The following is a 27,555-nucleotide window of genomic DNA, read 5'->3' on the forward strand; positions in this document are numbered from 1 at the left end:
TCATAATAGAATTGTGTTTACATCCGTTCCAAATATTTCAATGGTGAAGTGTGTGATTATTTAAGCAATAAAATGAAGATTTAGGGCTACATATATGGAATTTAAATAACCAAGAAAGAGATGAGAAGAAGACAGAATATGAGGGAGAGAAATTGCAACAAACTCAAGGAATTTTTATATGCACTCACACATCTTGCATGCTCCCTATAAAGTTAGAATAATTAATTAATTAATTAATTAATTAATTTGCTGAGATGGCATTTCATGTGTTAGTGAAACAAGAGGCCCTTAAAGATTTTAAACCGAACTGAAATTTAGAGTTCGGACTTGGTTCATTCATAAATCGAGCCATCTAGGCTAGGCTCACTTTGTCTCCGCTACAAGTAATAATTTAACTTATTTCGTGTTCAAGTAGTACTTGATAAAGATATCCAAGTTCATATTTTAGGTTTGTTGTTTAGGCAATGTGGGTACATCATAAAACTCAATATCATGTTTAGTCAAATAGTTTTGAATTAATAAACTTGTGAAAGAGCTCACATATCACCCTCACATATTTTATCCTTACATAGTTAGAAACATTTATTTGAAAAAAACATGCATATTTGGTTTCTTCAAGAATGAAAATATTTCAAAGAGAAATATCCGGATAGTCTCTGTGGTTTTTTAAAATTTCAACATTTAGCATTCATATTATACGATGGTGGCAACCAAGAAGCTCAGAAACATAATTCATATCGGGTTCAACTGGTTATATTAGCTTACGAGTTTGTTTCTTTAAAAAAAAAAATTGGTGAAAACTGTTTTCCTACTTCAGCAATCTTTATCTCTGAACATGGTTGATTACATATTCTTTTACTTAAAAAAACTAATAACAAAATTCAACCCAAAATCAAATGCTCAAAGCAGCAAACTTCAGGCCAATTTATAGCACTAAGGGGTTGTTTGTTTACACACCTCTTACTGGTTCAGCACTTAATGGTTCAGATTGTTTGTTTCGCAAGCAGATGTCTGAATGGTTCAGACATTTGCCTTTGAATGGTTAAGCATTATACAGAGTCTGAATGTTTAAGACCTCTAATCTGAATTGGTCAGACATTTGCCTCTGAACGATTAAGCATTATACTTACTCTTAATGGTTCAGATCTCTTACTGGTTCAGCACTTAATAGTTCAGACCTCTTACTGGTTCAGCACTTAACCATTCGATGTTGCCAAACAGCCCCTAAGTCAGTTGACTCAGTTTGGAAATTTATCTAACCATAATTATTGATTGGACCAGGATTTTTAAGCCCAAATCAGCCGAACCGAACCGAACCTTGTACCTCTAACAAAATCTACAAACTGGCTACAAATTAATAAGTTATAAGAACATAAATGCAACCGTGTATTCCACTTTCAATAAATGTTTTCAGGCACCAAACTCAATATTCAGGTATTGTGAGTCTCCTGAAGGAATGTCAATACAATCTATCTCTACCAACTCTAAACAAATATTATCCGTATCGACGACTACTCTACAAGGTACAACATTTTCTTTACCATATACGATACTACAATTCTCGTATACACCCTCTTTGGGTGGAAGATTCAATAAACATGATCTGGGAAACGAGGTCGTGTTCTTTTTGCTGGTCAAACTTTGGTCATCATTTAGCATTAATATTAGACGATGGTGGCGACCAAGAAGCTCTGAAACGTACTTCATGTCTCCCTCTGATAGTGCGTATCGAACACGGGTAGATGACACCTGTCCTCTTTCTTTACTGTTGGTGAATTCTCTGTTTAGTATGCTCTGTTTTTGGTCCATCACTGGGTTTATGATGTATGCCTCTATACCGTACTCTTCGCATAACCTTGACAGCTCAGATGCATCGCCTGCAGCTCTGTAACCAAACCGATAGTTTTTGCCTACCATAATGTAATAAGATCTACGGTTAGACCTTTAAGGTCAAACATGTTATAGGAATGTATAAATTTAGATAAAAAGTTCTGTTGCAGTTGGTATTTAACTCATTATTTCATATTATCTGACCCCTAAACATTTGCACGATCTTAAGCAAAAGTAGGTTAAACAAATATCGAAAGCCGAATTAGATAATTAATATTCAAACCCACATCCAAACACCCGTTTAATAGATTCAAGTGTACATACCTGCCACGACACCACGTACACCGAGCTCTTTTGATAACTTCTCCACAAACTGGCGTGGTGTCAGATTTCTAACTTTAGAGAACTCGACTTCAAGTTCTGTTGGCGTCAATTCTCCACACCAAGCAGACCATGATGAAAGCACCCGTTCACGATCACACTTGGCTACTACAGGAGCCCTGTTTAAAACAATTATATTTCAGACTTTTTAAGACATTTAGATGTGTGGCAAAACATGCGGGTTGAGTAGGGGTGCAAACGAGCCGAGCGGCTCGTGAGCTGCTCAAGATCGGCTCGAGAAAAAGCTCGAAACGAGCCGGGCCTTATCGAGCCTGAACCAAGCTTGAGCCTAAAACAAAGCTTGTTTATTTATCGAGCCCGAGCTCGAGCTTGGTATGTGAGGCTCGTCAGGATCGTCGAGCCTTAGTTTAATATTAGTTTTATTAATATTTAATAACATTTACCCCTTATTTAAAGTTGTCTAGTAAACGAGACGAGCTGAGCTTATTTAAACTAGTTTCCAAGCCAAGCCCGAACATAAAAATAAGCTTGTTTAATAAACAAGCCCGAGCCCAAGCTTCACTTATCGAGCTCACGAGCATAAACGACTCTATTTTTTATATTATTTTTGTTTAATATATTAATTAGTAGATAATAAGCGAGCCGAGCTCGAGCTTTAAAAACAAAGGTCGAACCGAGCCGAGCTTGAGCTCTCATAAGTTAATCAAGCTCAAGCCTGGTCGAGCTCGGGCCCGGCTCGGCTCGTTTGCACCCCTGGGTTGAGGAACGGGTCAGGTCAAGGCCGGGTTGGTTCATCCGTCAACACTTTTTGTCCAATTTTCAAAAAAACTTAAATTATTAATGTATTATATAGTTTAAGGAAATACCAATAAGAAAGTTTTTAAATAAAACAGTTTAAAAGGTTGTAAACATTTAAAAATACACTTTAGGCAACTTCTGACCCGTTATCAATAAATACAAACCGAATTGATCCGTCTTCATATGAATGGATCGATATACCTAGGCTCCCAGCCAAGAACTTCTGCCATTCCCGTAAACGATAGCAGGAATGGAGTGCCTGCCTTTGCTGCTTGGATAGCGAGCTCACGATGACCAATATGCAACGCATCAAACTTACCCAAAGCTACTATCCCTCCTAGAAATTGAAATTAAACTGCTTAGAATAAACAAGAACACAGTATGTGTATCAAGGTTTGTTATTTATTAACATGACATTATAAGAAATGAATACGACATTAAGCCCATTTATTCAAAAATACAAATTACTATTAACAATATTAATAATACCTGCCACGGAGGATAACTGTTGAGAGCGGGATGTGCCATCATTTTCCTGTTGGCTTTGTCTAATTAAACAGACAGATTAGAAACATAAAGCACACACCAATCAAAGAACAAAACAAAAGGTGAAACGAAGTGACGCGGACAATATAATGCATGTATATAAAAAAAAGCTATAATCATAATATTTAATGTCACAATGCACACTCTCAATCAGAGAATCAATCAAAAGGCAAAACAAAGTGACAACTGTACATATAGGAAGCAATTTCAATCCATTTATGTAAAAAATGGTCAAATTTCAGGTTATACTATATTGATAACAGGTCAGGCTCGTAAGACTAAAAGTAATAGCTAAAACGATAACAGCGCATATGGGTTTAAACTTAAAAGTCAAACAAAGTATACTCATGTATACACCCTCCTATATTGTTTTGTTCATTAAAAACATATCATACTTTTTAGTTTCTATAATAGTTTGCAAACATAATTTAAACTGTATATTTATAAAATCACCAAGAAAATGAGACAAAATAATGTTAATCATTCAACCCATTTTGAACCTATGTGGTCCGACCCACCCATTTTGCCACCCAAAGAAAGTTAATTATGAAATGCATACCTTGTTGCTTTCATATCTGAAGACGATAAAGAGAGAACCCTTGTAGAAGCTCCTTGCACTGTAATTGGTAGCCTTATACCCCTAAACAAATGCAAACAGTGGGCCAATAACCAATTTAGTTTATATACCACTCCCGACAAATAGTTCATACAAATTAAACTTACCCGTTCACGTGGACAAACAACTTCTGATTCATGAGCATTGTGTGTTTCATACGGATCAAACTGCGCTAGAATGAGATTGCAATATCTACCACAGGTGTGATCCCAAAGGCCATGAAAGCTGCCATTATTCACGGTCAAAAAGAGTGTGATTATGGTAAGACAATTATAACCTCAAATAGTGTTTTTCAATAAGGAACTTGAATAACAAAGATACAACAAGCAGGGCTTAGGGAAGAGGGTATAAATGGAATTATCGACTTTTTAGACCATCATACTTTGCTTTTCCTTGCAACATGGAATTTATTTGTCCAATACAGCTTAATCTTTACAAAGTTTCTTACTTTATTTTAGCATTTTCGTAAGAATGGCTGTTCGTTTATAAGTGAAATCAAATACAATGATTAAAAAGGCTAATAATTCTTGGAAAGCATGTTGTAACGCCCTATAGTTAACACCTCCGAATGGCTGTTCGTTTATAAGGGAAATCAAATACAATGATTAAAAAAGCTAATAATTCTTGGAAAATATGTTGTAACGCCCTATAGTGAACACCTCCGGTCCCATAACAAATGCAATGATCAAGTATGCACATAGTTTCATGTAAGTGTGTTGACTATCAGTTAAATGACTAAAACGTCCACCAAATCTGAGGACCAAAGTCAATGCTATGTTTAATTGTTTATTCAGCAACAAAAACAAATTTTCATCAAGAAAACCAACAAAGATGCATATATTCTGGAGCGTTGCAATGGGTGCCTCGTTTATTTCCAGTGCATTGAAACGCATCAAGAAAAGCTAACCACATTGCTCGCTTGTTTCTAAATAAACCACAGACCTCATCATGGACTACAAACTAAACCCTAATTCACATTTTCAAAAATCACATAATAGCCTGATTTACAGGTTCCTAAGACGGACACGCAGTTTTTGAGCCGTCCTAAAATTTTATAAACATTGATGCCATATCTGAACCAAAAGGTGATTATATTATGGTTCTGATTTTCAAATTATTTAGGTTAAAATTATCAGATTTTAAAACTTGCCTAGAAATTAATCCTCGAGAAGTAATTTACCTAACTATACATACATGGCTTTAACAACTTATTATTGTTCTTAATTTCCTAGTCTAAATAATGATGACAAAATTGCAAATCCGAACTCGATAGTCTAGTTTATACAGCGATACCAAAATTGTGTGCACATAACTAGTTAAGCCTTCAACTCGGAAAACAAAAAAGAATTCACACTCATTTACTACTGCAGTTATTGAGGTCAAAACAAGTGCCGACTTAATGCTTTTGAGCAAATGAAAATAATACATTAAGCAAGAAGAATTAATCAAGACTGACCAGAAAGGAAGTCCGGTGAGTGACGGGTCTGCTCCGATTTGGTTACTGCGAGCTCCGGTTTGCGGCTACGACTGCAGATAGATGCAGCAGGAAGTTTGGTATCATCAACGTTCTTCAATAGCCTCCTGTTGTTTTCTATCTTTTTAGGCTAAATTACCTACAACTATTCTTTGATATTTTATTTCATCCCTCAAAGTTGCTTTTCTCATATGTGGTCCCTCCTAAAACATTTAACAAACTTATGTTTTAACAAACTTATGGTCCCTCGTACTTTTTTAGGAGTACTCTTTGTATAAAATCGAAAAAAAGCCACTATAAACACGGGGTTAGGCCATAGTCTGTGCTACTGCTCCTAACACTATGGTTCCGCCCCTGAAATCCATAGCAACATGCAAAACTAATGATATATAATTATAAATTGGACAGAAGACTAGTCTGCGAGTATATTAGGATGCTCGTTGAACAAGTTCGTGACATACGTCTCTACGTATCGCCTAATGGTATATGAATGGAGTGATGGCATTGAAAGGCTAGTACTTTATACTCTTAATATGAGATCTCAACCCAACTTGTCATGTATCTCCTCTTTTTCATGTAAGAACATGGAAACATAGAAGCTCGGGTGTTAAATCACTGAAAAAAGGTATGCAAAGTAACACAAAACAACATATATGAAGATACTATCAAGCATATATAAAAGATTCGTAAGAATTCTTTTTCATGTTTTTAGATTTTTGTACATCAAAACCAAGTTGATTTACTTAGAATCATTTGAAACACGAAAGACATGTTAGAAGTCAAAGAAGCGAGATCATGATTGCTTATTGAATTGTTTGGAAAATTTTTAACGGTAAAGGATTAAGCGTGACGATTTCAACATAAAATAAGCATAGCTAAAACATTTTTTTCATATTTAGAAAACAAAATCATTTTCGAAGGACCAAATTGTAATTACTCTCCAAAATTTTTAATAGCAATCAGGCCCCTCCTTCTAAAAGCCCAAACCAAACACATGTACAGTTTCTCAAACCCCTCTTCTTCAGACACGGAATCACGAGACGCAAACGCAACTCAAAGTGGGTATGTCTACCTGATCTCTTATTTTCCCAGTATACGTATAAAAATGCATAAATTTTCATCTGAACGATTGTTTCTCTTGATTTGGTTTAGTAAATCGCTAAATATTCTCGTCCCCGAAAATGCCTATGACATGTTCGACGAAATGCCAGTTAGAAATTCATTTGAACTTACATTTATTAACCATCAAAAAGTAAGAATTACTTTGAAATAAAATTAGTTGGGGGCAGTTATGGGAAAGGATCTACTGAATCCATACTGTCCATCCATACATAAGAGCCTTTATTTTGATTAGTGTACCGTGTACTACTGGAGGTTAGGTTATTATTGATGTTGATGTCATATACTCTGATTGCTACCTTCTTGACTATAGTAAATTTAAATTTTAAATCTTTTAAGAAAAATATATTGGTGCTATATTTTCTTCAACTCTGAACAATGTTGGCTTAGATATTGCTTTTCTAGTAATTGAAGTTTGTGTATTTTACGGCTTGAATACATGATAATTGGTGTGTTACTGTGTCAGTTCTTTTGTAACTTATTTATTTATTTATTTTTATTTTTTTGATAATTTCTAGTAAAAGGGCCAAATGGCATTGTGCTTTCCCTCGACGCCCCAAAAGTTGTTGATGACTGTGGGATTGTTCCTGGGTGGTTCATCCTTATTTGGTGTTGGTTTGTATTTTTCTTATGTACATGTTGCTCCTCAACAAGCGCGGATACAAGCACGAAATGATTATGTAAGAGATAGGTTGAAAAAGAAATATGGGTATGACATGTATAATACCCAGCCCAAAAAAGATTAAGTTTACTTGATGATGATGCTGATGCAGGTATGTTCTGTATTATTGTTTACTGAAAGTTACTTTACTACTAGTTTCATTTTCAATTTCAAATGGAATCTCGCTCAGAACCCGTAACTATAGGACATAACATTAATATTTCAGATGGATTTCATTATCGTTTGTTTTGTTTCATTTCTGTTGATTATTTGAATCACCCCTGTATTATCATAATGATTGCAGTTTGATCAATTCAACAATGCAGCGCCTTTTTTGGTAGATTCTACAGTCGCATGGATGCTTCACCGCAATAAGAAAGATATATATTTTTTTCATTATTAAAGATTAAATCATTCATGTAAAAGATATAAGAGAAAGACTTGGATAGTGATACAGAACCCTTATTTTCTGTACATGTTGGATTTTAGATTATTGATCACTGTGCAGGTAAATACATGTAGCTTTCTTAAGATTTCTGATGTAAATGCACAGGAGTGATTATTGATTTGATTAATTTTTTTTTTAATAATTTAATATCAAAGTAACTAGATTTACAAATGATTTAGAGGTTGTTAGATTGCTATACAAAACCACATAGCTTCAAGTTATATTGGAACATTTGAAATGTTTATCCTTGCAAGTGTTTAGATTAATAGTTTAAAGCTGTCTATTCTAAACCATTTGACGGTAATATAAAAATCCACAGGTTTCTATACCAGTCCAAACAACCCTTTAGAGATAAGCAAACTAACATACTTCTGAATACTCGTATACATGCATGTTGCAGGATTAACATTACCACTACACCATATCCTTTAAGGACAACCAAACTGATTATTTTGATTATGACTATCCAAGTCGAAATCTCTTTTAAACTGCACATACAAACACTCAAAGGAGCACGGAAGAATTCTGCTAGTTTGTTGTAACAATGAACTTATCCTTAGACCATCGACGGTGATCTTAAGCCACAAGGCATCCTTTTCTAGTTTTCTTCTTTTTTATTACATAACCCTCTCTTCTCCACGTCAGCGTCATATCATATATATATTTTTCAATTCATTGTTCCATTGTAAAAGTGGGGTTATCCATTTTTTTCATCTCAGTCACCCATCCATCCCACAACAATATTAAAGAAAAAATATATTGGATATGTGAAAGAGGGGTGAAACACAACAATATTAAAGAAGAAGAAAAAAGACATGCTTGGGTTAGGTGGCATAAGATGACTGACTATTCAAAGAAGAGGGGTAGTGAATGGAACACCATCTTTCTTGTTGCTTTGGATACAATGTTGCCACATCATCCACGTGTTTTACGCTCCATACCAGATGCAGTTAAAAGGGGGCCCATGGTATTGCGGACAGTTAAAAGGGTACAATGTTGCCACATCATCCAAACTTTCAAAAATACTAACTCACGCATTTGTTAGACCATGTGTAACAGGGCTTGAATTTCAAGCCCCTCCCTTGAGGGTTAAAACTTATCAAAAATGTTCCATTGGTCGTTCTCTCTTCCAAAGGCATTGGTCAAAATTTTCCCTTCGGGCGTCCTCAAGCCCACGCCCTAGCCATTTATGACGAAAAAACACCCCAGAGGGCCGAGTGAGGGGCATTATGGAGGAAAACAAAGGCCAATTTTAGCCTTACAACGAGTGGTTTTAGTGTTTTTGCAAGTTTGAAGTTGCAGAACAGTCTTTTTGAAACTTTTATCACATACTAACAAAAGTTATTCAACCCACCAAATTCAAAACCTTTAAACCTTAACTCGGCTAGTTCAACTAACCCAATCTAGCGGTATGTCATTTTCCAAAACTGATGTCAAGGTCATAATCTTTATCAAATCTGACTAAACCAAGCACTGAAGGACCTCTTAATAGCAATTATATCGACAAAAAATTAAGATACATTTTAAAAATTATGAAATATAATTTGCGTAGAAAATATAAAGAAAACGATCTGACTGAATCAATAGTGCTAGTATTAATAAAGGATGATAAAGCTTACAAAGACCCAAAACATTCATAAAGTCGGCATTTTAACAAACAAACACATCAAAATTTCAGTCCCATGCCTTGCAGAGTAAAAAAGGAAATAAAACTTAAGCAGCACCCTTTCCTTTCTTTTTCTGGAGTTTCTTCATGTAGAACTCAAGCTCCTTACCCTCCAAGATATATCTGCAACATAAAAATTATAAAATAAAAAAATAAAAACTAGTGACAAACCAAGAAGAGTCAAAGTTGGGTTATGCTTATCTCTACCAAACCAAACGGATAAATTAAAAGATATAACCAAACAAAGACAAATCATATGTTTGACGATTAATAAAATGAATACTTGCAAATGAAAATCTAAATATAGATAAAAAAACAAAAACCAATTAGAAAAAAAAAACGCATACCCATCAGCACGTCCACATTGACCGGGGCGTGATGAAATAGCAGCCAAAAGACGACCACTTGAGAACTGCTCTTCTACATGAGGGTCAAGTTTGCGCTCCTCTTGACGTTTCTCCAACTTCCTCACAACATGATTACTCTTCTTTGCCTCCTCAGTGGCAGCCTCTGCCTCCTACAAATAAATTAAAATTTATATTGTTGGTCAGTAGTGGAAGCAAAAGTTTGCACTGAGGTTTTGGATACACGGCCTAAAAAAGCCTGTTAACAGAAAATATATAGGATGTGTATATCCTATATAGAAATACGGCTAGAGTTGATAAAAAAGAACCTACCTCTCCCTCTTTCTTAGCAGCAGCTGCTTTCTTCTTGCGACCAATCTCCACACCATAGTGTTGTAAGTACCACTGTTTAAATGGTGCAGCATCAACTTGAACAATTGCACTTTTCACAAGAGTTTGAGTTCTGACCAACTCATTGTTGGATGCATTGTAAACCACATCCAAAATACGGGTCTTTCGGGTTACAGCCTCACTACCCCAAGAGTAGTTACCTGTATCCAACCTCAAAGCACGCCACTTGACATTACCTCCTCGAACTCTGACTCTTCTAACAGTCTTGTTGCTGGAAATTTTGGTGTTCGCTGGCTGTCTTCCGAGCTCATACCTTTACAGCAATAAAATATATAAGCATGAATAATAATGTGTATAAAGATCTGCAGCACAAATGGTCCCTTAGCCAGTTAGAAAACTTTTAACAAACAAAATGTTTGATTCCAAAATTGTTTAAAAATAATCTTAGTAGAACTAATTTCAAGCAAAAAAAGTTCATATACATGACTTCAACTCTTTAACACTTTACAAGATTATTAAGTATAACAAAAATGTATGAAGTTTCTTACTATATTTAATCATTAATAACAATGGAAGCGCAAATAACATGAACTGTAAGTTTTTAAAAAATCAATCTAGAAACCTATAATTGGTTTCAAACTGTTTTCTAGTAACAATGAAACTATGAATAACATGAAGTCAATAAAACATCCATTTCTAGTTATCAAAATAAGATGCAAATGTACCAAACTGCCCTAATATCATCATACAGCTATGCAAACAAGTATGTCACCAATCAATTTCATAAAGTGTTGCATTTTATCAGGTTTTGAAACTATACGAACCCTAAGTGGTGTATGTAAACATAACAGACTATATAAGTAGTTGCTATATCTCAATCATATACATATAAAGCTTCATAATCATGAAAAACAAACCAGATAATTGTAATGAAACAGAAACTGGTGTGAATGAAAGCTTACTTTCGCTTCTTCCTCCAGGCCTTCTTCTTGCCACCAGTGGCCCTTCTCTTGTGCATCGAGTCTCTGGATATCCCTGCAAATAGGACCAAATTGTCAGTAGACCGTTCATAATAATAATAATATAACGAAGATGAAGAGGAGGAAACAGTGTAGAAGTTCAAACGTTAGGGATTGAAGAACTTACCCATGTTTGCAGATCACTGGGATGCTCCTCCGCCTACCTCGACAAAGAGAAGAGTAGGGTTCGGTTAGAGAATGCTTTAATAAGATGTGTTCAAAACCCTAGTCCAGTGGTTGTTATTGGGCTCGTTAAATATACAATTCGAATGGCCCAAACAGAATCATGGTCCAACAAGGTTTCTTTATGGTATTTTGAACTTTTGGGTTATGGATTAAGCTATGGGCTTAACCTTTAGAGTTATAACTGAAAGAAACGGTTTCGAACCTTAAATCTCTTTGGGTTGGAAGCGGTTCGGGTTTTGGTATTTCAAACCTTAAATCAGTTCAAGTTGGAATCGGTTTTGGTTTTGGTCAATTGAGTCATAACCGGGTGAAGGGTCCGGGTTGGGTCAAAACCGATTTGAGCTGTTGAAAAACGCTGACTAATGAAAACCAGATTGGGTTGGTTTAAGACTGGTTCATGTTCAAAAGCGGTTTAGAAACCGATTGGTAAAGAAAATGTTTTTTCATGAATATGTATACAATTAATAAAATAAGGTTCATCTCTTTTAAACAACAAAACATAAAGTTGTAGAATTAGGATACGGTTACATTTGATTTAGTTTCTTAAAATAAAAATTAAATACATAATAAAAACTATATAAATTCATAGTTTTACGTATTTGTTAATTTTAAAAGTAACAAAACTACATATTAGAATTTACGATGCGACTTACATGTTATATTTTGATATTTATATTCATCATCTTCGGTGTAGTCATCGTTTATGGTTTATGTTTTGACGTCAATATTGTTTCCTATGCATATCAACAGATCATATACAGGAATTCTTCATCGAATAGGGAGATGATTGTCCATTTGCTACCTCCTTTGTCTGCCTTACTTCCTCCACTTGTATTTTGTATTCGAAGCTTAAATTATCTAATATTTGTTTTGTCAGTAATTTTTCGAACAAATGTATATTTCCACTCTCGTTAGAGTGGGCCTTGCTCTTTTATATGATAAGACAATGCCAACAAGGGAAAAAGAGGATGGATTCCGAAGCTAACGTCGATGCTTAGTTTATATAATGCTATATCATAGCTGCTAGGCTTGCAAACAAACCGAACGAATGCGAATATGGCCATGTTCGTGTTCAATTATTAAGAAAATAAATGTGTTCATCAACACTTATTGAACAAGATTTTATGTCCGTGTTCGTTCATTAAGGAAATGAATGTATCCATGTTCAGTTGTATGTTCATTAGTTTTAGGTAACGAACACAAACAAGTGTTCATAAACACAAAACAAACACATATTACATTTCGAATGTAGTCGACATCTTTCATCACAAACATTATGTAGATCCACCTAAAATGTACTAACCTCATTGTTAAAAGGTATGTGATATGCAACACATAGTATTTAGAAAATATTTTATTAGTGTGAATCTTAAAGTATTTGCATAAAATATACAAATTATAACTCTGACAAAATTTTATGAGTTTTCCTCTCCAGGTCTCAAGTTCGAGTCTAGGTGATAGGGGTTTTTCATTGAAGAGTTTAGATTGGGGATCTATTGTGCGATGGGGCTCTTTAGCACGGACCCGGTTAAGACAATGTATGTTAGACCTCTCGACATTCGCGACTAATTCACACCTTAAAAAAAAAAAAAAAAAAAAAAAAAAAAAAAAAAAAAAAAAAAAAAACTACTGAACACAAATAAACAAACATAAATTAACATTGTTAGCGAACATTCCTCAACATAAACTTCTTGCCGAATGATTCATTACTTGATTGTTCGCTAAAGGTTCAATCCGTTTTCAGCCTACTAGCCGCTATGGCCCATGATTGTTTTGAAACCTTGGAAAACCGGTCCCAAACCGATTCGTAGCATCCATTCCTCCACCCGGTTCTCTCGTAGAATGCGCAAACCGGTTCAAAATTGGCGGGTTCAGTCGGCACCAAATCGGTTTCTATGCTTTCAAACCGATTTCGAGTGGGGTTTATACGGTTTTATTTCACCAATCGGACTATGTTTTTTCTCACATCGATTCTGATTTTGAGCCTGACAATGGTAGGTTTGATGCCACAGTATTTTAAACAAGGTTTGTTTTCAGAATTTTCCAATTCAGAATGTTTGATGCCAGCCACATAATGCATGTTTTCATACTACATTTTATGTTGTTTTCTTCTTGTGTAGATCTACCAGTTGCTTATTTACATTTAATTGTTCTGTTTCATGTAATTCCTCTGCTGTGTGTTAATTTTTTAAGATTTTGATTTATTTTAGGTTTTGTTTCAGACCTCGATTTCTGGCATGTTAACATTTGGTGGATCATTGTCGATTCTGAAAGCCAACTGATTAATGTGCTTATATATTTCTTGCTTAATTGCTTTGTGTTATTGCCAATAGGTTCATGGTCATTATTACTTATTAGAAACAGTTAGCCATATATTAAAAATAGCATAAGTTAGTATCGATTTTGAGATTTGGAGACGGTTAACGTAATTTTAGTAGCTTGTAGTGTAGTAAGATGTTCAGTAGGAGATATGCAATAACTTCCAATTTGTGTAAACTTTTTATTTTATTTTCTCATCAGTTGTGTAGTTAAGTAATGCATAATTGCATACCATCTCTATATGCATATTTTTCAGTTTAGCATAAACATAAAAAAGTGGTGTTTGTGCAGGAACGTTATCATGTTGTAGAAGAACTTGAAAAACTGCTAAAGTGAATCTCCTTCAGCACAAAACAATTATTTCACTCGTTGGAAATGTTCGGAGGGCGTCACGTGTATTGGAGAAGGTATTCTTTTAGAATTTTTTTTTTTTGCCCAAATGACAATCTAACTTATTAATTAATATATCACAACAAAATAATAACACTTTGGATAAGGGGTCTAGATTTTTACTTCGTGTTGGGCCCCCCAAATGGTTGAACCGACCCTGCTGTTATCGTAAAGATGAGACATTAGCTATTTCACTTCTTAAGAACTTAAACTTGATGGACATTCTACTTGATCTTTATGCAATGAGCATTTATATTACATAGTGCTAGTATCAAATACAAGGATAGATAAATACAAAGATGGTGTGATCTGAAACTACCAAACCCTCTATCTCCATCTTTTTTGTCACATTGGTACCTCAAATATTTCATTTGCTCGAGTATACATATGACGTCTGCAAACCCAAGCAATCTGACCATCATCCCTATATCTAACTCTCCACAGTCCAAACTTTTCCGCAATATCTTTCCCCGTAGAGCACCCTCTTTCCCGTAAAAAATCCACAACCCACTGCTGTGCTGCTTTCATATCTTGCTGAATATCGGTCGACCTCCCTCTGCTGCTGCTCCCGCCAGCAGCGGCCACCCCAACCGCCCCCGCTGCCGCCATACCCGCTGCCCCATATACAAGCGGGTTTCCCGCCAAATGCGCAACTTCTCTGCTCAAATCCGGTATCATCTCCCCCATTCCTGCAGCTATATGAGCTCCTATTTTCAATGCAAACGTCAACAGTTTCATGAACCCTTTCATGTACGGGGCTAAAGAAATCACTGCTCTGTTGTCTACCTGCATCATTTCACACCCCATTTGATCTTCAACAACGTGCATTTCGCCTCTGAACTCACACAGCATGTGAAGCCGAAGCGCAGTCATCCCAGATATCATATTCGTTACCAATCTCCTCGAGTAATTCTCGGTTTTCACGAAGTAAAACATGTTTGGAACCTTTCTTTCTTCTATTTGAACGTTATAATTCGCTATATAATTAACCTTTCGATGAAGCTCGGTTAATAGCCTATGTTCGTAGTATCTCAGCCCTTGGATTTCTTGTTTCAAGTCTCGGATTTCCATCTCGATGATCTTGAGCCTCTGAATCACCTCTTCTACCCCTTTAGCAATCCCCGCAAATGACGGGTCAACTTTACCGGGTTCATCTTGTTGAGGACGATTAATGTCCGAATCGGTAGGCACTTGTAACTCCACAGCTAGATTATAAAGGTCATGATACCTTCTATGAAGTACTTCTCTGAAGTCATCGTCGGATAGTAGATCTCGAGCAAAGTCAAACCCGGATCCCAATACGGGTCGACCCGAATCTGAGACTGGGCTCCAAGTATGCTGATAGTCATACATGCTGTCTGCTGGAACTGAGAGCAAAGCCTGTTTTAAATAAGGGAGTGGTACATATTGGGTTTTTCGGTATCGTGGGGGTGTTAGATTTTTGACGCATTCGGGACGAATGACGTTTTCGGTCAAAGTCAACCCCGGACAGAGGTTTTGAATTGGTGGGTAAAGAAGTTCTCGAAAGAGCTTAATGGTTTCGGTTAGGTTTTTGGTTGAGCAAGCGAGAATGTCAATATAGTACCCGAGTTGTCCTCCTAGCTCGACTCGGATGTGGATTCCGTTGATGTTTATCAAGATGAGGTGTTTTTCTAGACTGTACGTTGCTCCGTGTTGGCTCTTGAGTCCTATGATTTTGTTGTGTAGTTGAACCTGTTTCCAGAAGGATATAAGAAAATTAGTTAGAAGGTTGTTGGAATTTTGATTTGAAAGTTATTGTCTGATTTTGCCTTTTCATGTCACATATTATCAGTTTCTAATAATGGTCAGATAATTAATTAGAAGTAGTTGATTATGATTATTTATAAAAGAGTGAAGTACACGGATGGTCCCTGTGGTTTACCAAAATTTTGGATTTGGTCCCTAGCTTTCCAAAAATACACGATGGTCCCCTGTTGTTTGTACTTTGTAACACATTTAGTCCCCAACCAACAAATCTAAAGGTTTTAGCATGTCCAAGTTAGGGACTAAATGCGATATAAAGTGTAAACCACAAGGACCATCCATGTATTTTTGGAAAAAAAGTTGGGACTAAATGCGTTACAAAGTGCAAACCACAAGGACCATCTGTGTACTTTTAGAAAGTTAGGGACCAAATTCAAAATTTTTGAAAACCATGGGACCATCCATGTACTTTACTCTTTATAAAATTTCAAGTAGGAGTTAATTATACAGATAGTCCCTGTGGTTTGTGCCAAATAACAGGTTTGATTACTAACTTTTTTAGTTGCATGTTTGGGGTTTATAGTACGCAAACTCGTAACAAATTGAAACTGTAAACCCCAAACATGCCACTAAAAGAAGTTGGTTCTCAAACCTGTTATTTTGCGTAAACCACATGGACTATTTGTGTAATTAACTCTTTCAAGTAGTTAGAATTTGTCAAATGAAACATGAATGAGAACTAAATGCCAGCCCGATTACCTAAATCGATCCCATATCCATAAGTCTTTTTATTGAGGGATTTAGAGTATTATCTTGATAGATTCTATTAAAAAACTCAAACAAAAAGTGTTTGTGGGTCAACTCAACTCAACCCGTACTAAAACTTACCCGTTTTGACCCGCACACATTTTATCCCGCTACCCAACTCTCTCAACCCTGAAATATAATCAAGAACATACCTGTAATTTTGGGAAGAACCCGGGGGTGAGGAACATGTGACTCGAATCATGGCATTCAAGATGTCTTCCTGCAAAAACACAATCCGATGTAACCAACTGCCATATCGGTATCCGTGTTCTGTTTTCTTCTAGAAGAGAAGGAATCAGCAGCAAAGATTCCGGATCAGATGGATCTTGTCTATAACACAATTCCAGTTTCAGCATCATGTTCACCAGATCACCAGCATCCAAGTTCCCAAAAATCTTGGAACCCATCCCAGGAATCTGGCTATGTAAACTTCCTCTCAGAATCTTCTCCAACTCTTTTCTACTCACAAATCCACCTTTAACGCCTTCATTAGAGCTTGTTTTTCTAACGTTTAACTTCACTAGCTGACCGATCACCTCACCGCAAAACCACTGGAAATCCAAGATCAAAAACTCCAATTCTTCAAAGTATATCACCTCTCCTATACTATGAAGACACGCGGCTACTGCCTTTCGCCGCATCTCTACTCTTTTTACTACTTGACTGCTTCTCGATTGAACTCGTAGAGACGGGACTCTAATCTGGCACAACTCACTGAATTCTCGCCACCTCATCGCTGGTTTTTCGTGATTCTCCGACCTCCAATCGGATAATATTGTTATGAGATCGTTGCAGAGTTCGTAGACTCTTGGGACTCTTTGCAGGACGGTTTTGCTGGTTTTTCTGATGTGATGAGTGAGTTTACTCACTGAAGCGGATGATCTTGCGTCTACTGTGAATACCGTTGGATAGAAATCGACGTACCCTTGGAATTTGTCTCTAACTCTCTGAACAGCGTTTACGGTATGCTGGAAATCCAGTGATGTCGAATCCACCTTGAAAGAATTCAAAATAAGAGCAAAACGATGTTGGTGAACAATATTTTCTGTGTGTTGAATAAATGAAAACAAGATCTTTTTATATAGAGAAATAACAATGAAAAGGATAATGATAAAGCGTCAATAACTATTCTAATATTTAAACTAGATATAGAATAATGACTAACAAAAAAAAACCTTTGTATGATAAATTAAACAATAATAAATATAATAGATAATAAACTCGGCTAACAAACCTTATCATGGTGGGTTAGCACCATGGTTACATTTGGTAGCATGCATTGTTGATCTGCTCTTTTCGAATTGGAAACTATGAACCTGAGCCAATATTGCAGGTCTTCTTCCAACTCTGATGGTGATTTTGGTTCTCTGTTGTTTGGTTTACGGAACAAGCTGGAAACGACTACAAAAAACGAAGCGCTCCCGTGCCCAGGAAACATGAGGTCGTGAACGGAGAACAACTCGTGGTGACCTCCGAGGTTCCATATCGAAAGCTTCGTGTCTTCGTCTTTGAATGTTTTTACTTTCATTCCTGTTGTTTTTATCGCTTGCTCAACTGGATTTACTAGGGTTTTGACTTGATCAATGTATGGTAGCTTTGGAGAAGACAGGTTTTGTGATATGGAGTTGCATAATGTGGTTTTTCCTGCATGAAGATGAAGAATCTTGAGTTCTTGATTATATCATAAATTTATCAAACAGGAACAAATTGCATAAAAGAGGGAGTAAATTACTTTTTGAGTCCCTTTTTTTAATGGTTTTAACCACTTGAGTCCAAAATCAAAAACTTTAACGCTCTGAGTCCCTAGCCATTTATTTTATAACGTTTTGAGTCCAATTTTGTTCATTTTGTAACGATTTGAGTCCAAAAAATTGGACTCAAAAGGTAATTGGACTCAAAAGGTTAAAATTTGGACTCAAATGGTTAAAGAAAATGCTTATAGGGACTCAGGTCGTTAAATTTTTTGCTTTTGGACTCAACTAGTTAAAACCACTAAAACACAGGGACTCAAAAAGTAATTTACCCTAAAAGAGGAGACATACTTCAATCAGGTAATCATAATAATTGGGTTGTAAATTTCTAACACATTTGGATTTAGTTTCGGGTCAAACCCACCAACATATTTAAATGGATCGTGTTCAGGTCAACCTGACGGGTTCTTGTGTTGATCCATTTAAACAACTTATTCTTACAAAAAGGTAAAATAATATGTTTTATGCCATAATTAAAATGATCTCCGATTTTAAACTTTAAACGTAATTTTTTTATATAAAATTGTATATTTTGTTTTAAATTTGTAACTTCAAAGTTCAAAGTATTTATATGTTCAGAAAAGGTTCGGGTTAAACATGGTTGTTTGTGTCTAACACGATTTTCGGGTTCAGGTCGGGTTCGCCCCACGAACACAAGTACACGACCCATTTAGCACCTCGAAAGTAAGTAACTTTATAACATGAAGATCATGCATGGTCAAACTTACCAGCAAATTCTTGTCCACAAATAAATATTCTACAGCTTTTAGGCACTGTCATAGGCATATCCTTGAGCAAATCAACTTCAGGTTCATGTTCCGATTTCGCATTTTGACCTAATTTCAGATATATTTCTTCTGCTTTCCCACAAATCTGAAGTGGGGTTCTTGCAATATCAATCTCCTCAATCCAAGGGTTGACCTGCAAAGTCTCCATTATGGTCTTCAACACCAAATCACCATCAACCCCTTTGCAACCTTGCAAAGACAAACACTTCAAACTAACATTTCCCTCCAAATTTTTAAAAATTCTTATAAAATCTTGTGGTCTTAAACTTTGATCTTCATATATACCCAATCTTGTTACAGTCTGATTACTGCTCAACATCTGCAAAATCGCAATCAAACCGACCCTCCCTATCTTCGTTCTTTTCCCTCCGAATGTTATCGATTTTAAAGTTATATTCGCTTGAATTTGAAGAGTGGAAAACCGGGTTAACGGGCAGAGCAAGTGTTCAACACCAACCCCGTTAAACCGGTTATCGTCTAAATGCAAGGTTTCCAAGCTTCTATTCTTGAAAAGTCCGGCAGCGACATAAACAACACCCTTGTTTTTTAAGCATGTTTTGGTGAGGTAAACTTCCTTTAGACTCCGGTTTTGTTCTAGAACCCAACGGAACTCCTTCGCCCACCGCGATCTTAACCGGACCCCGGTTAGATCAAGAGATTTGACCGTTGTGTTCCACCCCAGAGCACAAGCCACCCTGCATGCCCCTGAAGTAGATTTGTTCAGTATTTGAATCGGGTTCGAATAACCCAAAATTCGATCCGAACTAAATTCGAATAATGACTTTGAATTCGTGTGTGTATTTATTAGGGATGGGCTCGGTTTCGGTACCAAAAATTACCAAAATTGGTACTGTAGGTATTTAAAGGTAAAAATCGGAAAAATACCAGTACCGTAACGAACCGGTACCAAACCAAAAGTACCGTAAAGAAAACGTCAAAAAATGGGTACCGAAAATGATTCAGTACTAGTACGGTACCGGTTCAAAACCCCGGTACCCAGTTTTGACCTGAATCCGAATCGGTTCGAATTCAAATTCAGTTTCAAAAAGGCCCGAATAACCTGAAACCCGATTCGATGAACACATACCTGAAACCGTGAGCCGGTATATCCGCAATGTGCTACTTTCTGGTGCAAATTCAACCACTTTCGAGCTACTGTCCTTACCATGTTCTCCACTCCATACATGAACTTCCATGGATCTGTTCCTTGCTAGCACTGCAGATATCAAAGGGGTGGCTGTGATCGAACTCGAGTCAAAGATAGTCAACACCTTCAACGTCGAATTCGCTTCGATCATTTTCGAAATCTCCTCTGCCCCTTTTGACCCTATCGAATCTTCCCATATTTGCAGCTCTTCTAAACAAGTATTCACCTTCAAAGCAGAAGCAATCAAACAAGCTCCATATGAACCAATTCTTGATTCAGACAACACAATCTCTTTAATCACATTATTCTTTTTCAAGATTTTCGCTAACCCGTCCATGCACTCAAAACTCAGCTTGTTTTTCTTGAACTCAACCCGTTTTACATTCGAAGAATTATCGAGTAAGATCTCGAGATTCCTTACTTCTTCCACATCCCATTCTACGCGATAAAACTCGAGATTTTGTAGCGAAAATCGGGTGTTGGAGCATGATGATAGGAGGGTGAGAATGTTGGAAAACTGGAAATGGGATGCAGTGGAAATGTTTATATGAATGGAATCATGAGTTTGTTGATGGCAACATGATGTTGGTTGTGAAAGATGGAATGAGATGCTTTTGAGATTGAGACTTTCTGTTTGAATTGATTGCAGAAGCCATTGAAGATCTCTTAAGTTTTGGTTGGATGCCATTGTTGGTGACAATGTGATGGTGTAACGGTAATTATGTTGGAAAACATAGATTATTATTGTAAGTTCACATAGGATATTGTGAAGGTGGTTTCTTTCGGCGGAAAATGGGATTTGCTTTCACTTTTAACTGTTTTGCTTTTGTGATATGTGTTTGAATAAGTTGCACAAAAGGAGATAAAAAGGTAAAACTACAAATATTTTAAGGAAAATTCATCTAAATAGCCATTTTCACGTATGGAATTTAATGAATGTTATTTTATTAAAGAGTTAATTACATAGTTAGTCCCTGTGCTTTGCACAAAATAACATACTTAGGTACTAATAGTTTAAAATCACCTTCTACGGTATTAACTTTTCATTTTGTAACGTTTGGAGGTATTAACTTCTAGGGTATTAACATAGTTAATCCTTATGGTTTGCATAAAATAACATACTTAGGTACTAATAGAATGTGATTTTAAACCTACAAATAATGTTAATACCTCCAAATGTTACAAAATAAAAAGTTAATACCCTAGAATGTGATTTTAAACTATTAGTACTTAAGTATGTTAATTTGTGCAAACCACAGGGACTATGTAATTAACTCTTTATTAAAAAAAATACATTCATGATTTTTGATTTTATATAATTTTAACAAAACTCATACAGAAATTTGACAGGGTGCTTTATTATGTGATTTTATCAATTAGTAAAATTGACACATATGTTTTTTGGAACGGCGATTCTACACTACCTAAATACCCACGACAGAGTTTGAATCTGCACCATGGTTGAGGGAAATTCACCAGCCCAATTGGAACAACTTGGTCTTGTGACTTTTTGCTTGATTGAAGTACAATATGATAAATAACATTTGCTACGTGTTATAATTAGGCATGTAAGAAAAACAAATTGCGGTGAAGGGGTCAAAACACTATATCATGTGAAAGGCAAATTCACGTAACCACAATTCTTCACATGTCCATGTGTTGTGTGTCTCTTCATGAAAAACTTAAAACACGTAAAGAAGACTATTACATTGGAAAAATCTATAATCGTATAGCAATACTTAAATATTGTTTCGACGAGTCACTTAAGTTGTGTGTATAACTGATACGGGTTAGTTTTTTATTTATTCTTTACCAAAGTTACACTAATTAAAGACTATCATGTAACTTTTAGTACTATTTTGTAAACTATGTTTAGAACTTACCATTTGGTAATTCCTATTTTAATTAAAAAAAATAATATCACTTTTTGAAAAGCATGTTTGCTTGCAAAGAAATGAAAAATTCCTTGATGCCTAGGAGATGGATGTTCCAAAGCATTTATACCATTCCTGGTACAGTTGAATTCTCTTTAGTGGTAATAAAATATATTTGGAACCATATGCATGTGTCATAACCACTTTAACTGTTAATGCAACACCTCAGATTTGTTTTAATGAATTTATGTACTTTAACTAAAATCTAGCCGGGGGTCTCACTGGAAGCAGACTCTCTATTCCTACGGGATAGAGGTAAGGTTGTCTAAATCTAAGATTCATGAGACTCCTTTAGTGGGGGTGAAATGTGAAAAAAAAGTGATGATACATAGGCACGGGGTTACAAACTTCTAAAACCAAATTCTAACGTTTAAATTGGTATCTTAAAACTAAATTGATCTTTTTTTTTACGTATGAAAAAAATGCATTTTGTTAAAGCGTTAAGTAAATCTACAAATCATTTAAAGTGCGTTGTTTTGTTCGATGCATACAAATTTATCAAATACGTACTATTCTCTTTATCTCAAAGTCAATATTCACCCTGAAGTCTGAAAGAGTGAGACATTAAAAGTCAAACTCCTAGCCCTCAAATGTCAATAAAGATAATGTCAGACCAATGATAATGTCGATCTATAAAACAGGACCTTTGTCTTGAAATTAAACTCATTTCCAATGTTTTGAAATTCGGACCATCAGCAGAACTTGCGGTTCACTGGTTGTCAATCTGGTCTTAAAACCGGTTGTCCAAGTTAGCAAGAGTTTGACCATTTTCATTGGTATTGTCCTGTACACTCAAAACCAACCGGTTACTTTGTGCCTGGTTCTAGCTGATAATCGTTTTTGTTGGAACCGATAGAACATTATCAATGATCTATAATAGCTCATAAAGCATTGCATATATTCCAGACTGAAACATCCCAGTCGCATGAGTATTGGTAGAGCAAAATAAAGGTATTTTTTTTTCTATGCTTTGTGTTTAAAACTAGAGCACTAGTGCTTAATAGAAGACCCATCTTTCATATACTAGCAAATTAAACTAAGGTTTGGAGGGGTGCGCCAAGCCAAGGCAGTAGTGCAACGCCCAGGCGACACTCAAAAACCCCAATAGCAAGCTATTGTGATGGACCTTTCCCCATAAAAAATAAGATTAATATCAAGTGAGCCGATGGCTCACATATCAGATATTAAACTGATAAGAACAGATACTACACTTGATCTTAGCCAAAAGGCCGAGAAAGGTATGCTTATTCTTTTCTTGGGCTGCTGTTTATGTATGCTGTTTCTTCATATATGTATTCTTCACTCAGCCGATGTGGGATTGTGAGAGTCCTTTTTTTCCATTTTGTGTTCTCACCTCAGGATTTATTACCATAATAAAGCAGTGTGAATTAATGCCTAAATCATAATAATACTAGCTATTTGAAGAGTAAAGCAGGCACCTCAGTTGACAAATCTGTATTAATGGTACGAGTAAGTACAGAATCCACATGCTCAACATCAATAAGAATACATGGAAATTATGATAATACCATTTTCTTGTCAGAAATTGGCAACATTGTAAAAGGACAAGCAAAAGTATCTTTTTACCCTTATCAATTGGTGGAAACTCTGTAGTATGTTTGTATAAATGTTGTAACAAGCTGATAACTGATTACAAGGTCCTAATGTGTATAACCAACAAAACGCACATGCGTACACATCAAGGAAACTAACATGGAAGACGTTATTGAAGCTTCTGTATATTGGGAACGTACTAAAAAGATTTAAGTGTAGCCCGTAAAAGCATAAAGAAGTCAAGAATTCTGCAGATAAAACGAAGAATTACATCTGAATATATCAAATAAAAAGAAGCACTTTTGTAGATACGGAATAAAGCAGAGAACACAGAATACAAATCACCCCCAACTTTAATGTGTTCTCCTGCGGTGCTCACTCGAGACTTTCTGCCCTTACGGCCTTACCTATAACAGTAAAACTGATTCTAGCTTCACTACAACCCTTGACAGGTTCAGTTGTTAAGAATTGAATGGCATGTATGTTAAAATATGTTGTTTAATCCGAGTCTACGCAAAAGATCCAATGTACAGTTCAGTTTTATGGGATTATGGGCATTCAGATCAGCTTGTTTAAAAAATGTAGCCCAAAACCCCAATTTAAACCAAACTACGACAGCAGCATAAGTAAAAAATGTAGCCCAAAAAACCCAATTTAGCTCTTTAATTCATGATTTATCAAAGCAGAAACAATAGGAGCCATTTCACAAGTAAACAAAAAGCTGCCTTAACCAACCATTTATAATCTCACCAAAAAAGATAAATAAATTTTGACTGCAAATTGGAGGGGTGTGCCAGGCCAAGGCAGTAGTGCAACGCCAAGGCGACACTCAAAGACCCCAATAGCAAGCTATTGTGATCGACCTTTTCCCATAAAAAATAAGATTAATATCGAGTGGGCCGATGGCCCACAATTTACAAAACTTGTCATCATTTGTTGACTAAAACAAACAATATATCTTGTCGTCATTTGTTGACTAAAACAAACGATATATTGAATTTGAAGATTGAATTTCTTGAATATAAAATTTATATTAGCAAACATATTTTGACTAATGCTTACGATTTTGGAATCCTTTTGAATTGAGGAATCAATCCTTTGAATATAAAATTCATAATTTTGAATTTACAAAATTCATTATTTATAGTCATTTCTTGACTAAATTTTTTTATTGAAAAAATCATTTGAGTTCGATAATGGTTAATCAATTTTTGTTTGTGTATGTTTATAAAAACATATGTTTATAAACAAAAATCGATTAAACATCTATCGAACTCAAATGATTTTTTCAGTCAAAAATTTTAGTAAAAAATGACTATAAATAATAAATTTCGTAAATTCAAAATTATGAATTTTATATTATGAATTTTATATTCAAATGATTGATTCCTCAATTCAACAATAAGATTACTCAAAATATGACTGCTAATATGAATTTTATATATATATATATCGTCAATATCATTCCACACGAAAAAGGGCAATTACAAAGCAATGGCAGGTAGTCGGGCAACAAATTGCGCCGCCACCCCCTTTTGAATAGAAAAACCAATTCTACTAAATACAAAGTTTGAAACCTTTAGCGACGAAGAATTACCATTAACGACTTTTTGAACCCGATTCAACAGTCGCACAGCGTTAGGAGCAAGACCACCAAAGGTATCAAACGCAAACGGGACAAACACATGTTGATTCTCCAGGCAGGCTTTCTCATGTTTTGCCACTTTGTTTGTCTCTGCCTTGAGCACTGCTTGCCCTACGACAAAGCCCTTGTCCTTGAGCCCGACAAGGGGGGGGGGACTCCAGTTAGATCTACACAAGCGTGTTTCCCCCTTCCCATCCAAACACAAGGATGTCTGCCGGGCGTAAAGTGGACCTCCCCTCTAAGGGGTCACTCAGGAAGTTTATGTCACACCCCGATTTCCACGTGTATCACCGGTGGGCCCGGTGGGGGATTACCATGACGTAGTTGGCAACAATATAGTCAAACCACACAATTATATGAATGCACAGCGGAAGCATAAAGATAAATATAATTCAACCATTGATTGTAATATCGAATGTATCACAAATAGTTGAATGGTATCCACAGGGGGATCAAAATAATAAAAAGTATTGTTCAACAGACAAGGCATCAAAAGCTTGCGAGACTCTTTAAGATGCTAAGGAGCTATAGCCAGCCGATTACGTTTAGTACCTGCATTTAATCTTTTTGGAAAAATACGTCAGTTTACACTGGTAAATACATTCAACCGACACTTTTGTAAAATGTTTATTAAAATTGATTTGAATGCACAAGGCACAAACTCTTTTATAACTTGGGATAATTTATAATTAAATCTTGTAAAGAATTACATGCTTGCTATGCGTTCGGTCGCCCGGGTCGTGTCGGGTTAAAGTTTAATAGACACACCACATAGCGTAAAACCGCGGTGGGTAAACCAACGGTTACACCTTAAATTAATATAGACACAATGCCGGGTGTACGCCTACACCCGGATGTCGAGGTCGTGGCCATTTCGTAAAATGATGCCAAGGATATCCGGGACATGGTCATTAAGCCCCCAAAGGCGTTAAGCCAACAAAACAAGTTTTTAAACGGGTCACATTGATAATACCCAACTACAAATGAGTTGGAGTCAATTGCCCGACCAAGCGGTATTTTAGATACCGTACCCCAAGCCCGTATAACGGAAAATAAGTTAAAAGTATTTACCTTTGCAAGTATAGTCTTTAATTGATTAAATCACATATATCTTTTACTGGGCTCCTATTCTGGAACGAAGGTTTCAAAATAACCTATTAGAATCCTAACGGGTCTTTATATTAGCCGTAGCCTAGACCGGTCAGTTTCAAAGGATAGATACTGTTTAATCGCGTGAAAGGCGAAAACCGGGAATGGAATGTGATTCTGACCCAACAAGTTTGAAGGCTTGTTTTATGTGGGTTTAATATTCACACTCTGAATTTTGGGGTCAAAACAATATGGTTTGGCCCGTATCGGCTAATTTATGTAAACTAGTTACATAAGCCGAACCGTGCGCGCAAAAGGCGCAACGGGTAATCGTAAGAGTCCTACACTGTTTTCCTAAGTCAATATACTTTAAAGAGGTTGTGGTATCAGTAGGATAACTTCCATAATGCCCGTAACGAGTTTAAGTTGATATTATGCCCCGTAGGGGTATTTCGGTCTTTTTAAGATTAAAAAGAGGTTTTTAGAGTTCTACAGGAAATCTGAGTTTCCCGAACAGTTTATAAAGTCTAAAATACTTTATTTATTATTTAAAATCAGTAGCAACTGGAATCGGGTCAAAAGACCTTGTAGAACTCAAGTTATGGCCGAAAAGGGCATATTCGGTATTTACCGAACCGTAGCCATAACCGCAGGTTATGAGCAGGTTAAAAATAATTAAAAATCTTTAAAAGTCCCAAAATATTATTTTACAACAGTGAGTAAAAGGTTTGGTGTCGAAATCTGGGTTTAGATAGGCGTTATGCTAATTGCGCTATTAAATTACTAAAATTCCGTAATTTGCGTTATTTAGCATAACTCTTATTTTGGACCTCGGATTGACATGAAATTTTAGGGACATGTTTAGAAATCAGTAACTAAGGTTATGATTCCTTCACGTGTCCGAAATTCTCGTTTTAATTTAAAAAGGGCGTTACGGTCCACTTTTAAGCAATTAACGGAAACGCGTAAAAGACTCGGACAAACAACGAACCGGTCACAGAGGGTT

At 36.0% G+C, this 27,555-nt stretch overlaps 3 protein-coding genes, 2 long non-coding RNA genes, 1 other non-coding gene and 1 pseudogene across 6 annotated transcripts; 2 read left to right on the forward strand and 5 right to left on the reverse strand.

Moving 5' to 3' along the window:
* Window positions 1-1,362: 1,362 nt before the first annotated feature.
* Window positions 1,363-5,746, reverse strand: LOC110929723 (FAD synthetase 2, chloroplastic). Its single transcript, XM_022172909.2, has 7 exons — window positions 5,589-5,746; window positions 4,240-4,357; window positions 4,076-4,156; window positions 3,460-3,518; window positions 3,172-3,307; window positions 2,155-2,330; window positions 1,363-1,910 (listed from the first exon to the last, which is right to left on the reverse strand). The coding sequence occupies exons 2-7, from the start codon at window positions 4,287-4,289 to the stop codon at window positions 1,411-1,413; spliced, it is 1,002 nt and encodes a 333-aa protein (XP_022028601.1). The 5' UTR covers window positions 4,290-4,357; window positions 5,589-5,746; the 3' UTR covers window positions 1,363-1,410.
* Window positions 5,747-6,503: 757 nt separating this feature from the next.
* LOC110929724 lies at window positions 6,504-7,957 on the forward strand. The gene is made up of 3 exons (XR_002587349.2): window positions 6,504-6,668; window positions 7,244-7,498; window positions 7,691-7,957. It is a non-coding gene; the product is annotated as an uncharacterized LOC110929724 (long non-coding RNA).
* A 1,449-nt stretch (window positions 7,958-9,406) lies between these two features.
* Window positions 9,407-11,496, reverse strand: LOC110929725 (40S ribosomal protein S8). The gene is made up of 5 exons (XM_022172910.2): window positions 11,342-11,496; window positions 11,158-11,230; window positions 10,178-10,508; window positions 9,848-10,017; window positions 9,407-9,623 (listed from the first exon to the last, which is right to left on the reverse strand). The coding sequence occupies exons 1-5, from the start codon at window positions 11,343-11,345 to the stop codon at window positions 9,548-9,550; spliced, it is 654 nt and encodes a 217-aa protein (XP_022028602.1). The 5' UTR covers window positions 11,346-11,496; the 3' UTR covers window positions 9,407-9,547.
* A 1,617-nt stretch (window positions 11,497-13,113) lies between these two features.
* On the forward strand, window positions 13,114-18,294 carry LOC110929727. The gene is made up of 3 exons (XR_002587350.2): window positions 13,114-13,425; window positions 14,011-14,126; window positions 17,975-18,294. It is a non-coding gene; the product is annotated as an uncharacterized LOC110929727 (long non-coding RNA).
* Window positions 14,273-21,123, reverse strand: LOC110929726 (protein TORNADO 1). Its single transcript, XM_022172911.2, has 5 exons — window positions 20,268-21,123; window positions 19,121-19,885; window positions 17,876-18,285; window positions 16,794-17,636; window positions 14,273-15,822 (listed from the first exon to the last, which is right to left on the reverse strand). Exons 1-5 carry the CDS (start codon window positions 21,013-21,015, stop codon window positions 14,455-14,457), a joined length of 4,134 nt encoding a protein of 1,377 aa, XP_022028603.1. The 5' UTR covers window positions 21,016-21,123; the 3' UTR covers window positions 14,273-14,454.
* Window positions 21,124-23,307: 2,184 nt separating this feature from the next.
* LOC118490732 lies at window positions 23,308-23,503 on the reverse strand. The gene has a single exon (XR_004889982.1). It is a non-coding gene; the product is annotated as a U2 spliceosomal RNA (small nuclear RNA).
* Window positions 23,504-24,598: 1,095 nt separating this feature from the next.
* LOC118490783 lies at window positions 24,599-24,809 on the reverse strand (annotated as a pseudogene).
* Between the last annotated feature and the right edge of the window lie 2,746 nt (window positions 24,810-27,555).

This window comes from Helianthus annuus, chromosome 3 (genome assembly GCF_002127325.2).
Source record: "Helianthus annuus cultivar XRQ/B chromosome 3, HanXRQr2.0-SUNRISE, whole genome shotgun sequence".
NCBI lineage: Eukaryota > Viridiplantae > Streptophyta > Magnoliopsida > Asterales > Asteraceae > Helianthus > Helianthus annuus.

What these genes read in the sequence shown, in the direction of transcription:
- LOC110929723 (XM_022172909.2), bottom strand. Translation starts at nt 4,289, where the DNA reads ATGAAACACACAATGCTCATGAATCAGAAGTTGTTTGTCCACGTGAAC. An exon ending in TCAGATATGAAAGCAACAAG is followed by an intron (nt 3,519 to 4,075) that starts GTATGCATTTCA and finishes CTGTTTAATTAG; the next exon opens with ACAAAGCCAACAGGAAAATG. An exon ending in GTTCTTGGCTGGGAGCCTAG is followed by an intron (nt 2,331 to 3,171) that starts GTATATCGATCC and finishes TGTTTTAAACAG; the next exon opens with GGCTCCTGTAGTAGCCAAGT.
- LOC110929725 (XM_022172910.2), bottom strand. An exon ending in CTGCTAAGAAAGAGGGAGAG is followed by an intron (nt 10,018 to 10,177) that starts GTAGGTTCTTTT and finishes ATTTATTTGTAG; the next exon opens with GAGGCAGAGGCTGCCACTGA. An exon ending in CAATGTGGACGTGCTGATGG is followed by an intron (nt 9,624 to 9,847) that starts GTATGCGTTTTT and finishes TTTATGTTGCAG; the next exon opens with ATATATCTTGGAGGGTAAGG.
- LOC110929726 (XM_022172911.2), bottom strand. Translation starts at nt 21,015, where the DNA reads ATGGCATCCAACCAAAACTTAAGAGATCTTCAATGGCTTCTGCAATCA. An exon ending in ATACCGGCTCACGGTTTCAG is followed by an intron (nt 19,886 to 20,267) that starts GTATGTGTTCAT and finishes AATCTACTTCAG; the next exon opens with GGGCATGCAGGGTGGCTTGT. An exon ending in TGCTAACCCACCATGATAAG is followed by an intron (nt 17,637 to 17,875) that starts GTTTGTTAGCCG and finishes AATTCTTTCAAG; the next exon opens with GTGGATTCGACATCACTGGA.